The sequence below is a fragment of the Monodon monoceros genome, unplaced genomic scaffold, assembly GCF_005190385.1.
Source record: "Monodon monoceros isolate NGI ecotype Baffin Bay Population unplaced genomic scaffold, NGI_Narwhal_1 Contig3263_ctg1, whole genome shotgun sequence".
Classification (NCBI taxonomy): domain Eukaryota; kingdom Metazoa; phylum Chordata; class Mammalia; order Artiodactyla; family Monodontidae; genus Monodon; species Monodon monoceros.
Window position 1 is genome coordinate 500,242 of NW_021699185.1, and position 19,645 is coordinate 519,886.

Sequence of the window (19,645 nt, forward strand, 5' to 3'; positions counted from 1 at the left end):
TCTGAGGCACCCTGATATTTTCCCTTCTTATAGCCAATTTGCTTTTTACCTTAATGCTTAAAGAACTCTTTATCTTTAAAGTTGAATAATTTAAATTGAATATTTCTAGTTGTAGAGTATCTCTTAGTAACTTTTCCTGGAATGCAATCTAGAGGCTCAATGTTTTCCCCCCCTTTATTACATCTTTTGGATTCTTCTGGCCCATTTTTGGTGTACTTTACATTTCGGACACCAGTTATCCTCGTGTTGGATCATTTCTATCTTCTGTTTCTGTGGGCTTCTCTGTATTTACTTTACTTTCTTTTTCTTTTTTCAACTGCATGTACTGTAATCATCTTAAACTTCTCTTTTAACTTAATTTTCAACGGTGTCTTTTCTATTTCTTGCTATTTGTACTTCAGTACACTAGTTCTGTAATGGTGGTGTTTGGACCCTCAATTTATATTTTTAAGTTTAATGCTCTCCTTACATCTTTTTCTTTTGTTTCTGTTTATTCTCTTTTCTATGAGGTCTTATTTTTAATTAATTAATATATATACAATTCATATGGATATAAAATTTCTTCCATTCGTTTAAATATGTATTCCTGTAGGTCATTTTCTTTATTCATATTTCTTTATTTTCTTTGCATGGTTTCTTCCTTCCTTGCCTGCCTTTCTCCCTTTTTTCTTTCATTGTTAGATACCCTAAACCAATGTTCTGCTTTTCACAATTTCAAGCAATAGTCCATTGCTTTGAGGAATAGCTCAAACTTTGGATCATTTTCCAATGGGAAACTAGACTCAGTTAGAGAGAAAGCCATGGCCGAGAAGAGGGAAAAAAGAAAGACTATCCCTCAGGTGGTAATCTTCAGATTTCCTTCAATTCTCAGATATGTAGGTTCTCCAATATGATTTCCGGGGTGGTGGTGTTGTTAGGAGCCAGGCCATGCTCTGCTTCTCCTCTCTGCTCCAGAATCTTGTTTCCCTCCTTGACATCAGTTTTAAATGTTTATTACCTTACATTATCTCTCTTTCTTTGTCGACAGTTATTAGTGGTTTTTTGGAAAACGTTTTTTTTTTTTTTAAAAAAAAACTTATTTGAGGTACATTTGTTAAGAAGTAAGGAAAGGAAAATCCATGGGACAATCTTAGTTCTCTTTTCTAACTTAAAAGTCTATTATCCTTACCTAGTCATATTTATATTTAAAAAGCAAGTTACAGGAAGAGAGAAACATTTTTTGAAGAAAAAAATGTCTGATGCTTTGAGCCGGATGTGATCTCAGAAGTGGTTCATTTCTCAAGTTCACAGAGCCAGTTAATGACTGAGCTGGGACTATGAAAAGGTCTCCTGATGGTTTTGTTTTGCATCTTCCTCTGTCTTACTACTGGGTGGAATTTTTAGATGAGAGAGAGAGAGGGAAGTTTTCATGCTGGGGACTTTCCTTTCCTGCCTCTAATCACATTACATGCCTCTGGGCCTTTGTTAAGAGCAGCCTTCTGGCACAGAAATTGCTGCTTGACTATAAAACTAAAAAATTATACATAAGATAAAGACTCAGTAAAGTTAAGAAAGACCACTGGGGGAAAGGGTAAGCTCTTTTTCTTTTTCCTCTCCTCTCTGGTTTAAAAAAACTCCCCTATAAATCATTTTAGGGTATGAAACATTGTAAAAGTGACAAGTTTTGATTTTCTGGGATGACCTCAGCTGCTATGACAGCTAATGAGAATTGAGAAATAGTCCCTGTGGGATCTGTATTACAAGTACATGCTTTGGATTTTAATTTTTTCATCTAGAAAATGGCTTTTAAAAACAAGGCAAAAGGGAATTCCCTGATGGTCCAGAGGTTTGGACTTGGTGCTTTTGTTGCCATGGCCTGGGTTCAATCCTTGGATGGGGAACTAGGATCCTGCAAGCCACACAGGGCAGAAATAAATAAATAAATATAAATAAATAAATAAATAAAACAAGCTAAAGGAGAGTATTTTAATAGGTAAATGTAAAAACATAATCTGTCTGGATGTTATAACTCCCTAAACGGTCAGACTTATCCTGCGTGATCAGTGAGGCATCTCAGAAAGGAAGACCCATCAGTGCTAGAGAGCTATGAACCTGTCCCAAAACTTATTGGACCCACTGGTCACTACTCATCGGTCAAAACCAGAGGAATAAATATTTCCCAAGTTGCCGAGAAATGCAGAGGCCTGTTGCTTAACGAGATCTTTGATCTCTAGTCTACAGTGACAGTTTAGGGACATCCAGAGGTTAAGCTCGACATTTAGCTGCAAGAGAAAGACAAAGAGAAGTACAAAAAGCATGAATAAAGTCTTTTCTGTCAAAGTCAATTGGGTATCAAAAACTTCAAATTTATAGGTAATCTAAAATTGCTCATGTTGTGATATATCATGAGGGAATTAAATGATGATGGAAGTCTATAGGTTCAGAAACACAAAACACGGGAGAAAATGACCCCTTTCTCCTGGGGAGGCAGCAGAGCATCATGGTAAAGAGGACAGTTCTGAGGTCAGGGATCCACTTTGCCATTTACTGACTTGGGCTTATAATTAAGTAATTAGGTTACTTAATTATAAGCCTCAGTTTCCTCATCTGTAAAGTGCAGATCATAATTTAAGTATTCATAAATTTATTACAAAGGTTAAACAGGATAATTTATGTAAAATGCCTGAATTAGAATAAGTACCCAATAAATGTTAATTGATGTTATTGTTATTACTATTTTTCTCTGAAGACTAGAGTTCACATTACTTTTGCTCCTATTTCTTGCAAGGAACAGTCCAGCAATTTCTTACATCTTGCTCTTTTCATTTTTTTCCCTCTTGTCATATGACTGTCCAGACATATGACTTCCCTTTCAACAGGAAAGGGAAGATAGGTGCAGGTCAGGACATTGCTATCCTGGAAGAAATAAATTATTGAGATTCCAAACACAAATAACTTTCTCTCAACCAACCATCTCAGCTTGAAAAAGAATGAAAAAACAATCTTCTTGACATAATGAAAGAGATGGAGATGAGAATGGATGAATATATAAAGGATTCAGAACTTGACAATATCAGTATCATAAGTAAAATCCTTCTCAGAAACTATGGAAGTGAATAGTGAATTGTAGCAATGGTTCTGGAATTTTTCCAAGGAATTATATCAGCAATACAATCATTCCAATGCAGAATAGCTCTCTTTCCTACTTGTAATTTGGGCATGACAATGGAACATAGCTTCTCTGTGGAAAGAGATGGGATACCAATAAATTTTAATTCCCCGTAACAATTTCTGTGAGGCAAGTTGTCTCCTTCACCTTGAATGAGTCATAACCTTGAAGAAGACAGGTTTTTGTTTTGTTTTTACTTCTCCCTGTCCCCTTTGTCTCATAAAAGCAGCTAGATTTTCCTGAGAAACTACCTGTGTCCTACTCTCAGACTTTGTGTTTTGGGTAGGGCTGTCCTGGCTTCCAGCTCCAGGCTACCTAGCGAATCAGACCATTTCACCCCTCCAAATTAGACTGATTGATTCAGAGTGGGCAGATGACCCAAGTCAGGCTGATGAGATTCCATCCTGGGGTTTTTGCTAGATCTCTTAGGAAAGCAAGAACTGCTAACCCATTGAGGTATAAGTCTGGAGGTACCAGAGGTCGCCATAGGGAAAAGGCCGCCTGAGAATGGAACCAACAGGGAGGAATGCATAACTGAGAGATGGAGATGGCTTCCTAATAGTATTCTTGAGTACCTGGGTTCAGCTGTAACTGAACACACACACACACACACACACACACACACACTTTACAGTTTTATACGCCATATAAAGTCTTTTTCCTTGCTTAAGTCAGTTTGGATAGAGTTTCTGTCATTGCAACTGAAGAAGTCCTGCCAAGTAAACCAGTCCCAGAAGGAAATAAGAAGTAGGCAGTGATCCAACTGCTCATTTCTGTTTTTTTCCCACATTTCCCCCCTCTCGTCTTGTATTCAGTGCCTTTACGCTCTCTTCTTCTTGTTTATTTTCTCATGGGAAGTAATCTGATAATGTTTGTCCTTGATGCTGCAGGGTGAATTTCTGTTATGTTATTTTTCATAGAATGTTGACATTTTAAGCCTTACATTTAGTCCTACAATGAAAGGCTTTGTTCCTGCTAAAAGAATTTAGCTCTAAATAAGTAGGCCTGTTGCAATTAAAAGAGATTTAAGAAATGTATCAACCAAATAACAATGTGTAAATTATTGTTTGGATTCTAATTCAAACAAATCAACACTTACAGAGTGTCTGAATTCACTGATTTGAGGTACGGCTTAGACACTGGAATTTGTAAAAGCTGCCCTGGTGATTCTAATGTGTAGCCAACTTGGAGACCCAGTTTAAGCTCGCGATTTGATCCCCCGAGCGCTTAGCCCTGGCTGCTGGACTGTCAGGATTGGGTGACCGACTGAAATCACCCGTTACGGCACGGAGTAGGAGGGGCCTTTGTCCCGGCAGCCTTTCGCGCCCGAGCCAACCCAGCCCCGCCTTTTCCCCGGTCCGGCCCCGCACCACTGCCCCGCCCCTGGCCCCGCTCAGCTGCAGCCCTGGGTAAACCTGGAAACGCAGGAGGCCCCTAAGCAGTGTTTCGCGAGCGCTGACGTGCGCTTGCGCGGTACCAAGACCCAGCGGGCAGTTTGAATTTCGCTCCCGGAGCTGGGTCTCGCCATCCTGGGCTTCCGGTGGAGACTGGAGGGGTCTTTTCGCCTCGCGACCGCACTGAGTAGGCCCTTTGCTCCTGGGTCCGCATAAGGTTGGAGTCTGGTGTTGAGGATCCCGCCTTCGGAAGCGGGCGGAAGGCATTGCTTGGGCGGGGTGGGGGGCTCGGGGCGGTGCCGCGTAGGGCGGAAGAGAGGGCTTGACTTTGCTTCGCCCGGTTAACTGGGGTGGATACTTTAGACCTCACCAACCCTCGGAGTGAATAGCACCTGTTTTCTTTCCTCCCTTCCCTCCACCTCCTTACCGACCCCAAATAGTAAAGCCCCAAACCCAACAGCATGGGAGAAATGCTTACCTGGACCCGTTTCTTTGAACTTACTGTGTTTTTCCTTAAAATTCTTGGGTCTTTGAGTTTTCAAAGAAAATACCAATGTTGTTTTTATGTGTAAGTAAAAGCATCTGTCCCCTTAAATCTATAAGGAAATGACACAGGCTTATCCCCTGTACCCTGGTTTGGGATGCATTAACTACAGAAAGCTCTAAGACAAGTCAGTGCTGGACTTTGGACAGAAACTGAATTTTGTAGAATTGAAAGATATTTCTCTTGAGTTTTTGTACTTTCTTTTCAGGGAGATGTGACTTACTGGGTATTTACCATTCTTGAATTTTGAAAGTGAATATAAATTTGTCTGGCTTCCCTTTTTTTATAAATGTATATCTTTTTCTTCAGAGGCTTAAAGGATGGCCTCCTCAGATCTGGAACAATTATGCTCTCATATTAATGAAAAGATTGGCAATATTAAAAAAACTCTGTCATTAAGAAATTGTGGTAAGTAAAACAGATTCTACTGACTTTGTACATACAAAATGCATTATGATTATTGTCCCACTTTGATATCTTATGCCTGGTTAAGTGAATGTATCTTAGAAAGGTAATTTTAAGTTTTGAATGGTGATTCTTAAAACAGTCTGCCCTCAGTATTTTGAATATTGCAGAGGATACTAAAATGTAAGTTACATTGAACAATGAACTAGCTATTAATTATATTTATTTACTTATGTTTTTCTGAGACACACAAGGCAGAATAGTAAGATTTGAAGGTTATTTAATGTTCCTAGTTCTAGAGCTAAGTAGAGATACTAAAAGACAAGGAAAAAACCAGAAGTGGAAAAGATCCACAGAGATAGAAGTAGCCCATAACCCATCTTGCAGACTGCTTTGGAGGAAGCTGATCAATATATATCACTAGGAAACAACTAATTGAAAATGAAGTTAATTTTTTAAACATCCAGAAACTTGTAAATTGTAACCATCTTCCAAGATATTTTGAAGTGCTGAAAGTGGATGATGCAATGGAAGTGCAGAGAAGTAGGAGGTCCTTGTGAAGTCTGGAAAAATATTGTTTACAAAAATGATGTACTTTCTAGCCATATGTAGGAAAGCTAAAGATTTATTGATAGGTGGAATTCCATCTGCTGGGAAGATCCTGTTGAACTTTTATTGTAGTTTGTATTATGAATTGATAATTTAAAAAAATTCAAATATGAAATTATACTGTTGGAATGTCCTTTCAAATTATACATGTCCTTCTGAGACTTTGATATTCTCCATCTCTTGTTGGGAACCACTAATAAAGAGCCTCATCCATTTTACAGTTGGTGGCTGACATATTCTGTAGAAAGTTAAAGCTGAAGGGACTGTGGGTTCATATTCTCAAGCCCCCTGGTCTCGCACATGAGGAAACTGAGGCTCAGAAGTCAGGTGACTTGCCCCAGTCCCCCAGCTTATGGGTAGTCAGTTGGAACTACAGGTTTTGTGTCCCGATTCCCAGTGTAGTACTTGTCTACTTCTATGCCACTTTTATTGAATAATCTGAAAAAGGACATTTAGGTTTTTAATAAGTAGTCTTCTTTAGATTCTCTTTCTGAGGGCATGATTACTATTGGAAAAATATAATTTAGAGATCTGTTAACGATCAAACCTTGAATTCAAATGACCCCATCAAAGCATGAAGCCTGGATGAAGCAGTCTGACCTGTTAGATAACTACACACTGGGTAACCATCATTTGTACGTGGGGAGAACAATTTGTCTGTTTGGTTCCATGGCCTATTTAGGAAAGCCTAGTAATTTGTTTGCCACTTTGGCTGCTGTAATTTACTAGATCACTACTATCAAAAGTAGTGAATTTATTTTACTACAAATCAGCAAACAAGGCCCTAAAATTTAGGTGACGAAGTTATTTGAGATACCAGTATATCCAACTAGTTGTTTTACCCCCTGCAATTAATCTCAGCAGAGACATCAATACTCTAATTTACTTGTTAATTTCTTTTAGTTGTTACGAACCTACTGTCAAATGCAATTTGCATTGCTTTATTAGATTACGTCGATTAATAATAGTTTGCCTTTACTGAGTGCTTTACTAGGTTCCAAGCACAGTGCTCACCCATCTTATATGTACTTTCCTACTTCTCAGTAACCCTGTGAGGGCAGGTACTGGCGTCTCTGACTTCAGGCCTGGAGGCTTTAGCCATTTCACTCTACTGCATCCGTAATCTATAGATGTGGTCACAGGATGTTTTCAGTTATGTGTATTTCATGATTTGGTTGCTAGAAGTGAAGATGGAAAGATTTGATTGTGAGGATAGTTTTCCTTTTTGTGCTTTTGATCTGCCCTTAAAAATTCTTTTTTTTACTACTTCTCTTATTTCTAGGGCGGAGGGGACTCTGGTTTTCCCATCCTCGTATCTAGGAAGCTAGAGAGAGGGATTAGGAGGTGGGGTTGGGAATTTGAGAGCAGGCTACTCTCCGTCGCCTCCCACCCATTCTTGCAGGCCAGTCCAAACATAAGCTTATCTTCCTGGCCAGTGATTAGAATTTTTCAGGTTTACACATTCACTGAAGATATAGCCCATGAAGAGGGATCCTGGCCTCGTTAGGGATTCTCACTTTCAGCGTCCCGTGCTTTGAAGTCCCAAAGCCTTGGCTCTTATCCCCATTAAAACCAAATATATTAGGTTGCTGAGAGCGACAGCCTCCTCTCTCCAGCATTCCTCTGTACCTCGTCCCCCGCCCCACCACCATTAGGGCGGCTGCAGCATCAGCTGACACGTACGGCCTGGTCTGTGGTTCGCTCTTCATGTGGAAGCCCTTGGTGATTTGCCTTTTTCTCATAAGAGCTCAACTATGCATGTAAAGGGGTGTGTATTTTATCTAGCATTTCTAGGTGTTTTATTAGTGGAACAGTTCTCCAGAAGCAAAAGATTCAGGGGAAACAGTGTAATTATCTCTCTCTTCCTTTTTTTTCATATTACTTAGAAATGAGTTCTTAAGATTCTCCATAGAGACAGTTCCTAGGGGCTGAAACAATAGTTCTTTCTCAACCCTCAGTGTCTCTTTAAGGGAGAGCTCTGTCCCAAGAGTTCAGTTGGATACATGTATGTTTTTTGCTTTTCTATACATTTTATTTTCCATTTTATCTTTGTTTATTAATAGGGCAAGAACCTACCTTGAAGACTATATTAAATAAAATAGGAGATGAGATCATTGTAGTAAATGAACTTCTAAATAAATTGGAATTGGAAATTCAGTATCAAGAACAAACCAACAGTTCACTCAAGGTAATGGTTTTCTAGTGAAAAAAAAAAATAAAAAGGCAATAGATACAGACTCCCTAATCACCAGGGAATTCTTAAGGATTCTTTAAGTTTATAATGTTCTTAGCTTTGTAAGTTATTATTAACGGTAAAGAGTGCCATTTGCATTTTATTTTCCCAGTATAAAGGACTCCAGAGTTCCAGATGTGTTTCTTCCTCCATGCTGGTAGCCGGTCTATTTACTAAAAAGGAATATTTCCTAAATAATTCTTTTTTTTTTTTTTTTTTTTGGCTGTGTTCGGTCTTTGTTGTGGTGTGTGGGCTTTGTCTAGTTGCGGCAAGCAGGGGCTACTCTTCCTTGCAGTGCGCAGGCTTCTCATTGCGGTGGCTTCTCTTGTTGTGGAGCATGGGCTCTAGGCGTGCGGGCTTCAGTAGTTGCAGCACGAGCACTCATTAGTTGCGGCACGCAGGTCCTAGAGCATGCGGACTTTAGTAGTTGCGACGCATGGGCTCAGTAGTTATAGCGCATGGGCTTAGTTGCTCCGTGGCATGTGGGATCTTCCCAGACCAGAAATTGAACCCATGTCCCCTGCATTGGCAGGCAGATTCTCAACCACTGTGCCACCAGAGAAGTCTCTCCTAAATAATTCTTGGTAGGTTTAATTTAAATAAATGATCTCCTGGGAGTGTGGTGTAGGAGGAATGCCTGCCCTGGGGTTTGGAGATGTGGATTCTCACCCTGGCTCCCCGAAGCACCTTCTGCCACCCTGAGAAGGTCATTTTTCCTCTTGGGGTTTCAGTGTCCTCATTTGAAAAGTAATGGGTCATACTGAACTATTTCTTGGGTCCCTTCTATTCTGCATTTCTCTATTTCTATAGAATATAGTATAAGGATTCTCAAGCAAAGAAAAACTTGAGCCTCATTCACACACACATTTTATTCTAAATAAGCCTTCACCTAATCAAAGTGCTAGTGTACTTTCTGATGGGATGGGAAAATATTCAACCTGTACCATAATTACCTCATGCTCTTAGAGCCATTGATATGGTCAAGGTGGCCTCTCTGGTCCTTTTTAAGTCTTACAATCTTCAATGTCTGTAAAGATTTTTCAGCTCTGGGACTGGGCATGATTGTGCCTATCCTACTATCAGTTGAAATGAAATTAGTATCTCTGAACATCATTCATCTCTTTAAAAGAAAGATGTTATACAAATTCAAAACAGAAACCAATAATGGTTTCACCTCTACGCTGCCCAAGAATGCCCACGGTTAGGTGTGGGTTTCGAGAATGTTCAACTCAGGATTAAAGACTATTTGGAATTTTTGTTTACATTATGATTGAAAATCAGATGACGGGAATCCGAAGGTACAGAGTATTTTTCTTATTAAATTTGCGTGAGTTCATAACCTCAAGTTCTAGAGAAAGTTAAATAAAGACAACACAAAATGAAAGTGGTTATGATCAAGTAGGAATTTTCCTTAAGCTGGAATATATGAAAGCCGTTCCAAGCAGTATCTCATCGTTGCATTCTGGGAATGCATTATCACTCCGGTGCTGGGGAACGTTTGCTAAGTCAACAAAAACACTTTACCAGAATGAGAAACATAAATCTTTCATATACTTTTCAGTTGCTTCCCAAGGTTAAAGTATTTTAGAAAGACATGAATGTCAACCCTGCCTGTTGTAATGTTATTCTAACAATTATCCTCTGAAAAAAATCCAGTAGAGAAAAATAATATATCGCCATCCAAAATCAGCTCGAGAACCAAAGGGCTCTTTTTAAATATTGCTGTATTCAGTGCTTTTTCACCGCTCTGCGTTTTGAATACTCAGAATCATTGTGATTGTGGTACATAGTCTTTCATGCTCTTTTTTTAAAAAATTAATTAATTAATTAATTTGGCTGCGCTGGGTCTTAGTTGCAGCATGCAGGATCTTCGTTGCCTCATGCGGGATCTTTGTTGCGGCATGCGGGCTCTTAGTTGCGGCATGCGGGATCTAGTTCCCTGACCAGGGATCGCATCTGGGCCCCCTACATTGGGAGTGCAGAGTCTTTACCACTGGACCACCAGGGAAGCCCCTTTCATGTTCTATCTGACATGTTAAAACACACACAGGCAGGACAGGTGCTTATTTGTGAGCTTTTTCTTTTCTTATTTTAGGAACTCTTTGAATGTCTTGAAGAAGATTATAAAGATGTGGAACATCTCAAAGAAAACATTCCTCCCCATTTGCCTCAAGTAACAGTAACCCAGAACTTGTAAGTATGTTTATAATTATTTTTACTATCTGGTTTTATCAAACTATTAAAACAAACACTTCAAATCTTTTTGCTTTTCTATATACTTGCAATTTTGTTAGTGATTATCCAGGGTTTTGTTTTGTTTTGTTTTGTTACTTATACAAGAAATAGTCTTTCCCCCATCTTTACCAGTTTTCTTATCCCACAGTCTCTGGGAAATATGTCCCCCCTCTTTCCCAAGGGTAAGTCTCCTCTAGACTGTCTTTTTCTACTTTTTCTCATTTCTTTCCCTTAGAGCAGAGTTTGTCAACCTTGGCTCTATTGGCATTTTAGGTCAGATAATTCTTTTTTGTGAAAATAGCATGTTTAGTAGCATCCCTGCCCTCTTCCAACTAAATATCAGTAGCCTCCTGTATCCCCTCCCACCTCCACCCCTCCACCCAGTTGTGACGATGAAAAATGTTGCCAGACATTGCCGTATGTCTTCTGCGGGGCAGAATTTCCCCTGACCCTTGAGAACCACTGCCTTAGGGTAAAACTAAATTTAATGAGCTTCCCACCTTAAAAACAGCTCAAGGAACAAAAACTTAGCTCTGTTTTTACCCTCAAAGTACTGTCCTACCTCTGTCTGTTCACTGCCAGGGTATGTTCGTGCCTGCCCTTTTCCTGAAGCCCCTAAAACCTAGCTTTGGCTGTTAATTACTACCATACTTATGAAAATGATTGCTTGAAGGTCACAAAGGGGTAAAAAATACCTCTTCTGCCCTGATTCTTCTCACATTTTATTTTGCTGCCCATCTTTTTGAAATTCTGTTATTTGCACTGCCACTGTGCTTTCTTAGTTGTCATCCTACATCTTCGACTAGGCTGCCTCCTTTTTCTCTGCCCTCTTTTAAATTACAAGTGTGTCCTAAAGCTCTGTTTTACTCACGCTTAAACTTAACACCATTATTAATGCTCTCAAATGTCCAACTCTGGCCTTGACATGGCATCTAGTTCTGTTTTAATCGCTTGCTGGGAATCTCATGAATGAGCTGTTCTCTCCTCCAGCTTTGCGTGTCTAAGACTAAACTGTCTCCTTGTTACCCACCCATCACCTAGACAGGAACTCGGCATCTTCAACCTGTCTCTCTGTCTCGTAGCCCCAGCCGTCCATTCGACCTCTGCGGGGTTTTGTCTGTCCCTGCCCTCCCTCTGATTGTCTGGCTCCACGAGATCTTCCGTCATCTTTTGTCTTCATGATTGGGGAGCTCCTGTGTTTTGTCTTTCCAGTATTTCTCCACTCCCATCTCTCCAGTCCTCTGCCCAAAATTGTATTTCTTTTTTTCTTTAACTTTATTGAAGTATAGTTGATTTACAAAATTGTATTTCTAAAAGGGGGCTCCAAGTATGTAAAAACATTCCATGGCTAACTTAACTTTTTAACTTTCGAATGTATCATATATACAGAAAAGTAATTAAAGTAATTAGTGTAAATTAAAGTATTAGTGTAAATCAAAGAAGCATGATAAACATCAGCGTATCCACCAGTCAGATTAAGAAATAGGACCCTCCAGTACCTACAGCACTTTTTCTATTGCAGACCCTCCCTCTATCAAAGAGGTAATCATCCTGGAGTTTATGATAATCACAGTTTTGCGTATGTGTTTCCACAAACAACATACTGCTTAAGTTTGAAAACTGAAAGGAAGGCACGAACCTTGCTGTGTAGGAAAAGAGCCATGTTGCTGCAGGAACAGATAAGCTCAACAGAGTCCCTTGTATGTCAGGGTACCTTGGAATTTCACTCCAAGAAGAGAAAATTAGTGGGCAAGGTCATGAACAAATGCTAGGAACAGAGGTCATCATAGGATATCTGCCAGGGTTGTTGGGCTGGACATTGGCAACCCAGCAGGAATATGGCCCGAGGAATAGGAGGAATTTTATTCTAAACTCACTATGGCCTAGCGTCAGCTTTTAGGGCCAGGCCACAGCAGAACCTTTCTATAGGTAGAAATGGTTATTTTCAGTTGATACACACAGCAGGGCCTAAAGATAAGCAAGTACAGGTAAGAATCAGCCAGGCTTACCGTGGAGTCTCAGGTTAGGATTCATGTAAGGATCATGCTACCATAATATCGGGCATCTTCATCTTGACAACCCACCACGTGGCCGTATCCTCATCACACCACCTCAGTCAGGCCTGGTGGCCCTCTGTGTCTGGTACTCTGCTGTCGTCTTGGGATGTCACCTCCCTGTCTTTCCTGGGATTCCCTTCCCTTGCTCCTGGGTTGGATCTTCTCTTTCCTGTATTTCCATCTCCATTTATCGCTTGACTTGCTGCTGGCAACAGGGCTCCATTCCTTCCTTGGCAGTTAAACAACCTAGAAGATACAGCCTACTTGTAGACTCTATTTGCTTGTGGGTAGGAGCTATATTGGGCTTCTCATTGACTCTAGAAATTGGGCAGGACTGAGCCAAGGGTGACCCATGCTCATTGCTGGCAACTAAAATGAGTCTATAGCAGGCAGGATTGATATAGCAAGTCCTTACTTACGAACCTTCAAGTTGCAAACTTTCAAAGATGTGAACATGCTTTCGCATGTCCAATCATGTTAGTTAGTTCATGTGTCTGGCGTACATTGCCACATGTGTGCATTGTCACATGCGTGCGTCCTCTACAAGTGGCTGTGCTTTTGTGTACTTTGCTGTACAGTACTGTATAGAGTGCAGAAGTGCAGTATCTTGATTTCAAGCCCGGGATGTCCAGAGACAAGAGTAAAAGCAGCGGTGATGTAGCTGGTACTGCTAAGAAGCGCCAGCTGTTGTACTGTACGACCGTACTTTGCAAGGTTCTGTCCTGTAAGATTAAAAATGTTGTCTTTATTTTTTGTGTGTGTTTTTTAGGTATTATTTGTGTGAAAAGTATATAAACCTATTACAGCCCAGTACTACATAGCTGATTGTGTTAGTTGGGTACCTAGGCTAACTTGTTGGACTTAGGAACAAATTGGACTTACGAACGCACTCTTGAAACGAAACTCATCTGTATGTAGGGGACTTACTGTACTAGCAACCAATGGGATAAATTCGAAAGAAAGAAATATAAGGCGATTGATGTTTCCATGTCCAGAAATAGGGAAGTCAGGAAGAAAAGCCATTTAGAAGTTAAATTCAACTTTACGCACATTGACTTTGAGGAACCAGTGGGGTAACTGATGAAGATGTTTGGCGCATGTTCTACTTACACCATGTTTTGAGTGTGTAAACAACAATTATATTACTGAAGATTTAGGGACTTGCTTTTTTAACATTCTCACTATTCAGATCTTCATGAGCATTAGGGGTAGGGATAGAAAAAAAAGGTGGGCTATAAACTTATAACAAGATGAATCATGTGTTTGATACTGATCATTTTCAGTTGCAAAACTTTCTGGTATGCTGCAGAATTCTGACGATTACCTGTACATCTGTGCATCTCTATTTTGTAGTGTTAATGGATCAGATCTTGACCCTGAAGAACCTGTCAAAGTTGAAGAAGCTGCACCCACAAAGAAGCCCTCCAAAGAACAAAAGCATGTTAAAGAAATGCCATTTGTAACTTCTGATGAGTTTAATGGCATTCCTGCGTAAGTATTTAAGATAAATTTTAAGATAAATTCAGCTCTTTAATAATCAACATACATGTTGATAAGTATAAGCCTTGATTATATTAATTGTAACATGCTGTGTTCCAACATCGATCTTTTCTAAAATAGTTTTACATTGTACTGTGAAAATGCAGGAAATCTTTTGCTGAAGATGTTTAAAACTATGTTTTTTGGGATTCCCTGGTGGCGCAGTGGTTGAGAGTCTGCCTGCCGATGCAGGGGACACGGGTTCGTGCCCTGGTCTGGGAAGATCCCACATGCCGCGGAGCGGCTGGGCCCGTGAGCCATGGCCGCTAAGCCTGCGCGTCCGGAGCCTGTGCTCCACAACGGGAGAGGGCACGGCAGTGAGAGGCCCGTGTACTGCAAAAAAAAAAAACAAAAAACAAAAAACTATGTTTTTTGTTTAGTTGTAAAACCTTTTCATAGAGAGATCTAGAGATGGATCAATTTGTTGTTGAGTCCTCTCAGGGTCATTTTATGATACAGATTTATCCAGTTACATTTCGGAAGTAGCTTCAGTTTTGCTGCAATTTTAAGGAAAGTGAGTGTGTTGTATAGGTTTGAGAATTAGAACAGAGAGTGCTGTGTTTGTTTGGTTTCCATTTGTCCATTAATTTATGCCACACACTTGTTTGAGTCTGTGCTGAGGAAAAGAATACAGGGTGAATAAGACAAGATGCCTCCCCTGAGAGAGGGCTCCTTTGCTCTTCACAGATGACATGGGGAACCAATTATGGAAATCCGTGTTTTTAAACTCTCATAATTCCAGGGCTTTACTTAACTTCTGGCTTTATATTATTACATTTCTTTTTACTTTCTTATACAAATAATGCACGTTGTTAGAAAATGTTTGTTGTTAGAAGATAAATCATCTGTAATTCCACCACTCAGATAAGAGAGAGTATTTCCTTCTGTATTTTAACTTCACCTACATAACAAGTTGTTTCTGATTGTCATTACAACAATGTAGTTATTCTGTGAATATAGTTTACTTACTTTTTTTTATCATGAGCATTTTTCCATCACTAACTATCATGGAAAACTTGGATTTTAATAGTTATATAATATTTTATTGTGTGGCTACTCTATAAGTTATTTAAGCATGACCTTATTAAGTATTTGGGTTGATTGCATTGTTATGAAGAATGGTGCAATGAAGTTTCTTTTGGACAAGTCTATTTTATAATTCCTTATTTCCTTGAGATAGTGTCCTAGGAGGAGAATCCCTGGGGCAAAGGGCATGATTATTTTACTTGTCTGAGAGTTGTCCATCTGGATTTTGTTGTTTGTTTTTTAATTAATAGACTTTATTTGTTAGAACAGTTTTAGGTTTATAGAAAAATGAGCAGATAGTACATTGTTCTCATACCTGAAAACAGTTTCCCCTATTACTAACATCTTGCATTAGTGTGGTACATTTGTTACCATTGATAAACCAGTCTAGATACTATTAACTAGATATTAACTAAAGTCTGTAGTTTATATTGGGGTTCACTCTTTGTGTTGTACAGTCTATGGATTTTGACAAATGCGTAATGTCATGTGTCCATCATGATAAGAATAGTTTCACTGCCCTAAAAATACCCTGTATGCCACCCTTTCATCTCTCCCCCCTGAGACCCTGGCAGCCACTGATCTTTTTACTGTCTCTATAGTTTCCCTTTTCCTGGGTGTCATATAGTTGGAGTCATACACTGTAGCCTTAGTAATATGCATTTAAGGTTCCCCTCATGTCTTTTCATGGCCTGATAGCTCATTTCTTTTTATCACTGACTAATATTACATCGTGTAGATGTTGCACAGTTTGTTTATTCATTCATCTGTTGAACAACATTTTGGTTACTTCCAGTTTGGGGCAATTATGACTAAAGCTGCTGTGAACATTCACGTGCAGGTTTTTGTGTGGCCATGTTTTCAGCTCACTTGGGTCAACACCTAGGAGTATGATGGCTGGATCCTATGGTAAAACTGTTCAGCTTTGTAAGAAGCTGTCAAACTGTCTCCCATAGTGGCTGTACCATTTTGCATTCCCAACAGAATGAGAGTTCCTGTTGTTCCCCATACTCACCTGCATTTAGTTTTGTCAGTTTTTTCTATTAGCTATTCTAGTAAGTACAATGTACCTGATTGCTTTACTTTTCAGTTTCCTGATGACATAGGATGTTGACCATCTCTTCATATGCATAGCAGCCACTTGAAAAGTATCTGGCAGTTTCACTGTTTTGAGACTAGGAATGAGGCTGACAATTCTCTTTAGTTTTTTGGTTTGTTTGTTTGATTTGGTCACTTGGTCCTTTCCTTTATTGACAGCTTAATTGTCACTAAAATTCTGTTTGATGCTATTCGGTTTTTTAAATTGTCGTTGTTATTGTTGCTCATCAGCTGAGCTAAAGGGAAGAACAAATGGCTGTGAGAACATTGGAATAGAAGGGTCTTCAGAAAATGCTTCCTTGAGGGGAGGATATTAGAATAGTCACGGTAGAGTATTCATTTTTTTTTTTTTTTTTGCCGTACGCGGGCCTCTCACTGTTGTGGCCTCTCCCGTTGCGGAGCACAGGCTCCGGACGCACAGGCTCAGCGGCCATGGCCCACGGGCCCAGCCGCTGTGCGGCACGTGGGATCCTCCTGGACCAGGGCACGAACCCGCGTCCCCTGCATCGGCAGGCAGACTCCCAACCACTGCGCTACCAGGGAAGCCCTAGAGTATTCATTTTTAAACTAAGGAGTTATTTAACGAATGAGAGAAGTTAGAAGATTAGGATAAGGAAGAATGTGTTCCAAGCATAGGACTTTATTTGTCTTTAAAAAGTTAATACTGAGATGGAATTAAAGTGGAAAACATTGGCACTTGTTTTGAGGAAATTAGGAAATAGTTCACATGATTTAAAGGAATTGCATTGTGTTGAGCTGTGGCATCAACCGTGGAAATTGTGGTTAGAAAAATGAGTGGTGAAAACGAATCTAGAAAGGAAGGGAATAATGAAAATGAATGGGTTTTGGTCAATATGAACATTTTCCTTTAAACATATTTATATATTATTTTATCTTAAGGAAGTTTCGATTAGAAAACTGCCCCTTTGAATAGAGGCAAAGGACAGAGTTTAACATAATGAATCCATGATTTGTTGAAGGGAAAAATTGAAGCAGATCATGAAAATTTTGTTTTTGGTCTGTACAGACCACTCAGAATCAAGGGTCTCCTATTCTTATATTCTAAGACCCTGGTGATTGGGAGGACGGGCAGGAGGGAGATTGGATTGGAAGAGTGGGCTTTAGAGTGAAAGAGACAATGCTTAAGGGCATTTGAGTTCAGAATGAATAGTGAGCTGTCCGTCGAGGCTGCCTGTAGTTCTCCTCTGCCGGCCAGCTGTGCAGCTTAACTTCCGGGCCCTTTTGTCCCTTTGCAGCCCCTGCACCATCAGTTCTTCTTCGTCTCAATCAGCATGGTCATCTTTGTTGTCACATTTGTCATCCTTCATCTTCTCTTCCCTCTCTTCCTCTCTCTGAACAGATCCATTTTTGCAGGAAACTAGAGTGGTATGAGTTATATAATTTATTAATAATTAAATTTTTCTTTCCCTTGCTCACAAACATTTAAAAATATGTAAATAAACTTCTATTTGCAATTAATCAGTCTATTTGAATCAGAGTTTGAAAGCCTATTTTAAATTGTAATGTTAATTCTGTAGGTGGAGAATAGGAATTTATGTATCCAGACATAACTAGGGAAGATAAGCACTAATATATTGTGGTCTCTAATTTTTCAAAAGTTGAGATGTGTCTGGTTTATTTGGAAGTTGGTATAAAATTTTTTATATAGAGTACTAATAGCTTTGCTACTGTATAAAGTCATCATATGTAAATGTTTTGCAAAGAAAACAATTGTGTATGATGATTCTTTAGAAAAATTAATCATTTTCTTTTTTACAGGTACATGAAATCACGCTTAACCTATTGTCAAATTAATGATGTTATTAAAGAAATCAACAAGGCAGTAGTTAGTAAATATAAGATCTTACATCAACCAAAAAAGTCTATGAGTTCTGTGGCCAGAAATCTCTATCACAGATTTATTGATGAAGAAACGAAGGAAACCAAAGGTAAAATGAGGGTATATATATATGTGTACATGTCAACTGTTTGGAATGTAACTAAACATGAGAAACAAGATTAATTCCAGAAACTTCTAACTCTAGAAAGGTAGTTCTCAATCAGGGGCAGTTTTCCCACCAGGGAACATTTGGCCATCTCTGGAGACATTTTTGGTTGTTATAGCTGGGGTTGGAGGTGCTACTGGCATCTAGTGAGCAGAAACCAGAGATGCTGCTAAAGTACCCTATAATGCGCAAGACAGCCCTGACAAAATGAATTATCAGCCTAAAATGTCTGTAGTGCCGAGGCTGAGAAATATGGCATTAGAGCCTATTATGGAATGATATCCAATATTTTCAGAATTAGAATAGTAATGATAACAGTTGTTCATGCTTATACTATAGCACTTACTAGGTGCCAGATAGTGTACTAAGGGCTTTAGTCCTCACAGCATCCTTATGAGTTGTGTACTATTATTATTCCTGTTTTTCAGAGTAGGCAAAGAAGGCTTAAGTTACTTGCCCAAGGTCATTCAGTTAAGTGATAAAACTGCTGTGGGTTTCATTCTCTTAACCACTACCGTATGGCGTCTTGAAAAGTGAATTGTTCAGAAGATACCAGCAGATAGCCAGTGATATAATAAGCAGGGCTACGTTTCTGAAATGCTACAGTAAACATTATGCAACTTCAGTTTAAAGAATAATTATTATTTTAGCAAGAATACCAGTTCTCACTGTGCTTGGATAATGATAGGAAAAAGTGATTAGTGCCATTCATAGTCATAATGTAATACATTAAAGACTCATCTTGAAAGTTGTCCTAATAAAAATTAGCATTAATATCTTTATTTTCAGGCCATTATTTTGTAGTGGAAGCTGACATAAAGGAGTTCACAGCTTTGAAAGTTGACAAGAGATTTCACGTGATACTGAATATTTTACGACACTGCCGGAGGCTATCAGAGGTCCGAGGGGGAGGACTTACCCGATATGTTATAACATGAGCTTTTGAACCAGCCAACAGTAGGGTATAGAGGCTATTCCTATAGTTTCCTTATATGTAATTTCTTTATATATAATTTCTTTAGCTGTTTCATTTTCTTTGTTTCTTGTAAAAATAAAACTTAAAAATAAATAAAGCATGTATATTTTAAAATCTACTTCCTTACAGTAAATATTTAATCACCTACCATGTGAGCCTCTGTTCTAGGCATAAAAATGTTCATATTTAGTTTTTGTGCTTAGTGACAGTGCTGCTGACCCCAGTAAGACGATTGCAAATGTGATAATAAAAGTCAAAGTTCAAGAAGATAAGATCAAGGATATCCAGGCTCTTTGGAATTAAAGGTCATTAGTGTCTAAATTCCACTAATGATATTTCAGTCTATAGGCAAAAGTTGGGTTTGGAGGCAGGCCA

At 39.2% G+C, this 19,645-nt stretch overlaps 1 protein-coding gene across 2 annotated transcripts; it reads left to right on the forward strand.

Moving 5' to 3' along the window:
• The first annotated feature begins 4,563 nt into the window (after positions 1–4,563).
• LOC114904023 (spindle and kinetochore-associated protein 1-like) lies at positions 4,564–19,386 on the forward strand. Of its 2 annotated transcripts, none has more exons than XM_029237385.1 (7): positions 4,564–4,759; positions 5,396–5,494; positions 8,164–8,288; positions 10,429–10,526; positions 13,979–14,116; positions 18,068–18,237; positions 19,084–19,386. In XM_029237385.1, the coding sequence occupies exons 2-7, from the start codon at positions 5,407–5,409 to the stop codon at positions 19,230–19,232; spliced, it is 768 nt and encodes a 255-aa protein (XP_029093218.1). In that variant the 5' UTR covers positions 4,564–4,759; positions 5,396–5,406; the 3' UTR covers positions 19,233–19,386. The 2 variants fall into 2 exon arrangements, with proteins under 2 accessions (XP_029093218.1, XP_029093307.1); XM_029237474.1 differs by having other exon boundaries at positions 4,564–4,729.
• The last annotated feature ends 259 nt before the right edge of the window (positions 19,387–19,645 follow it).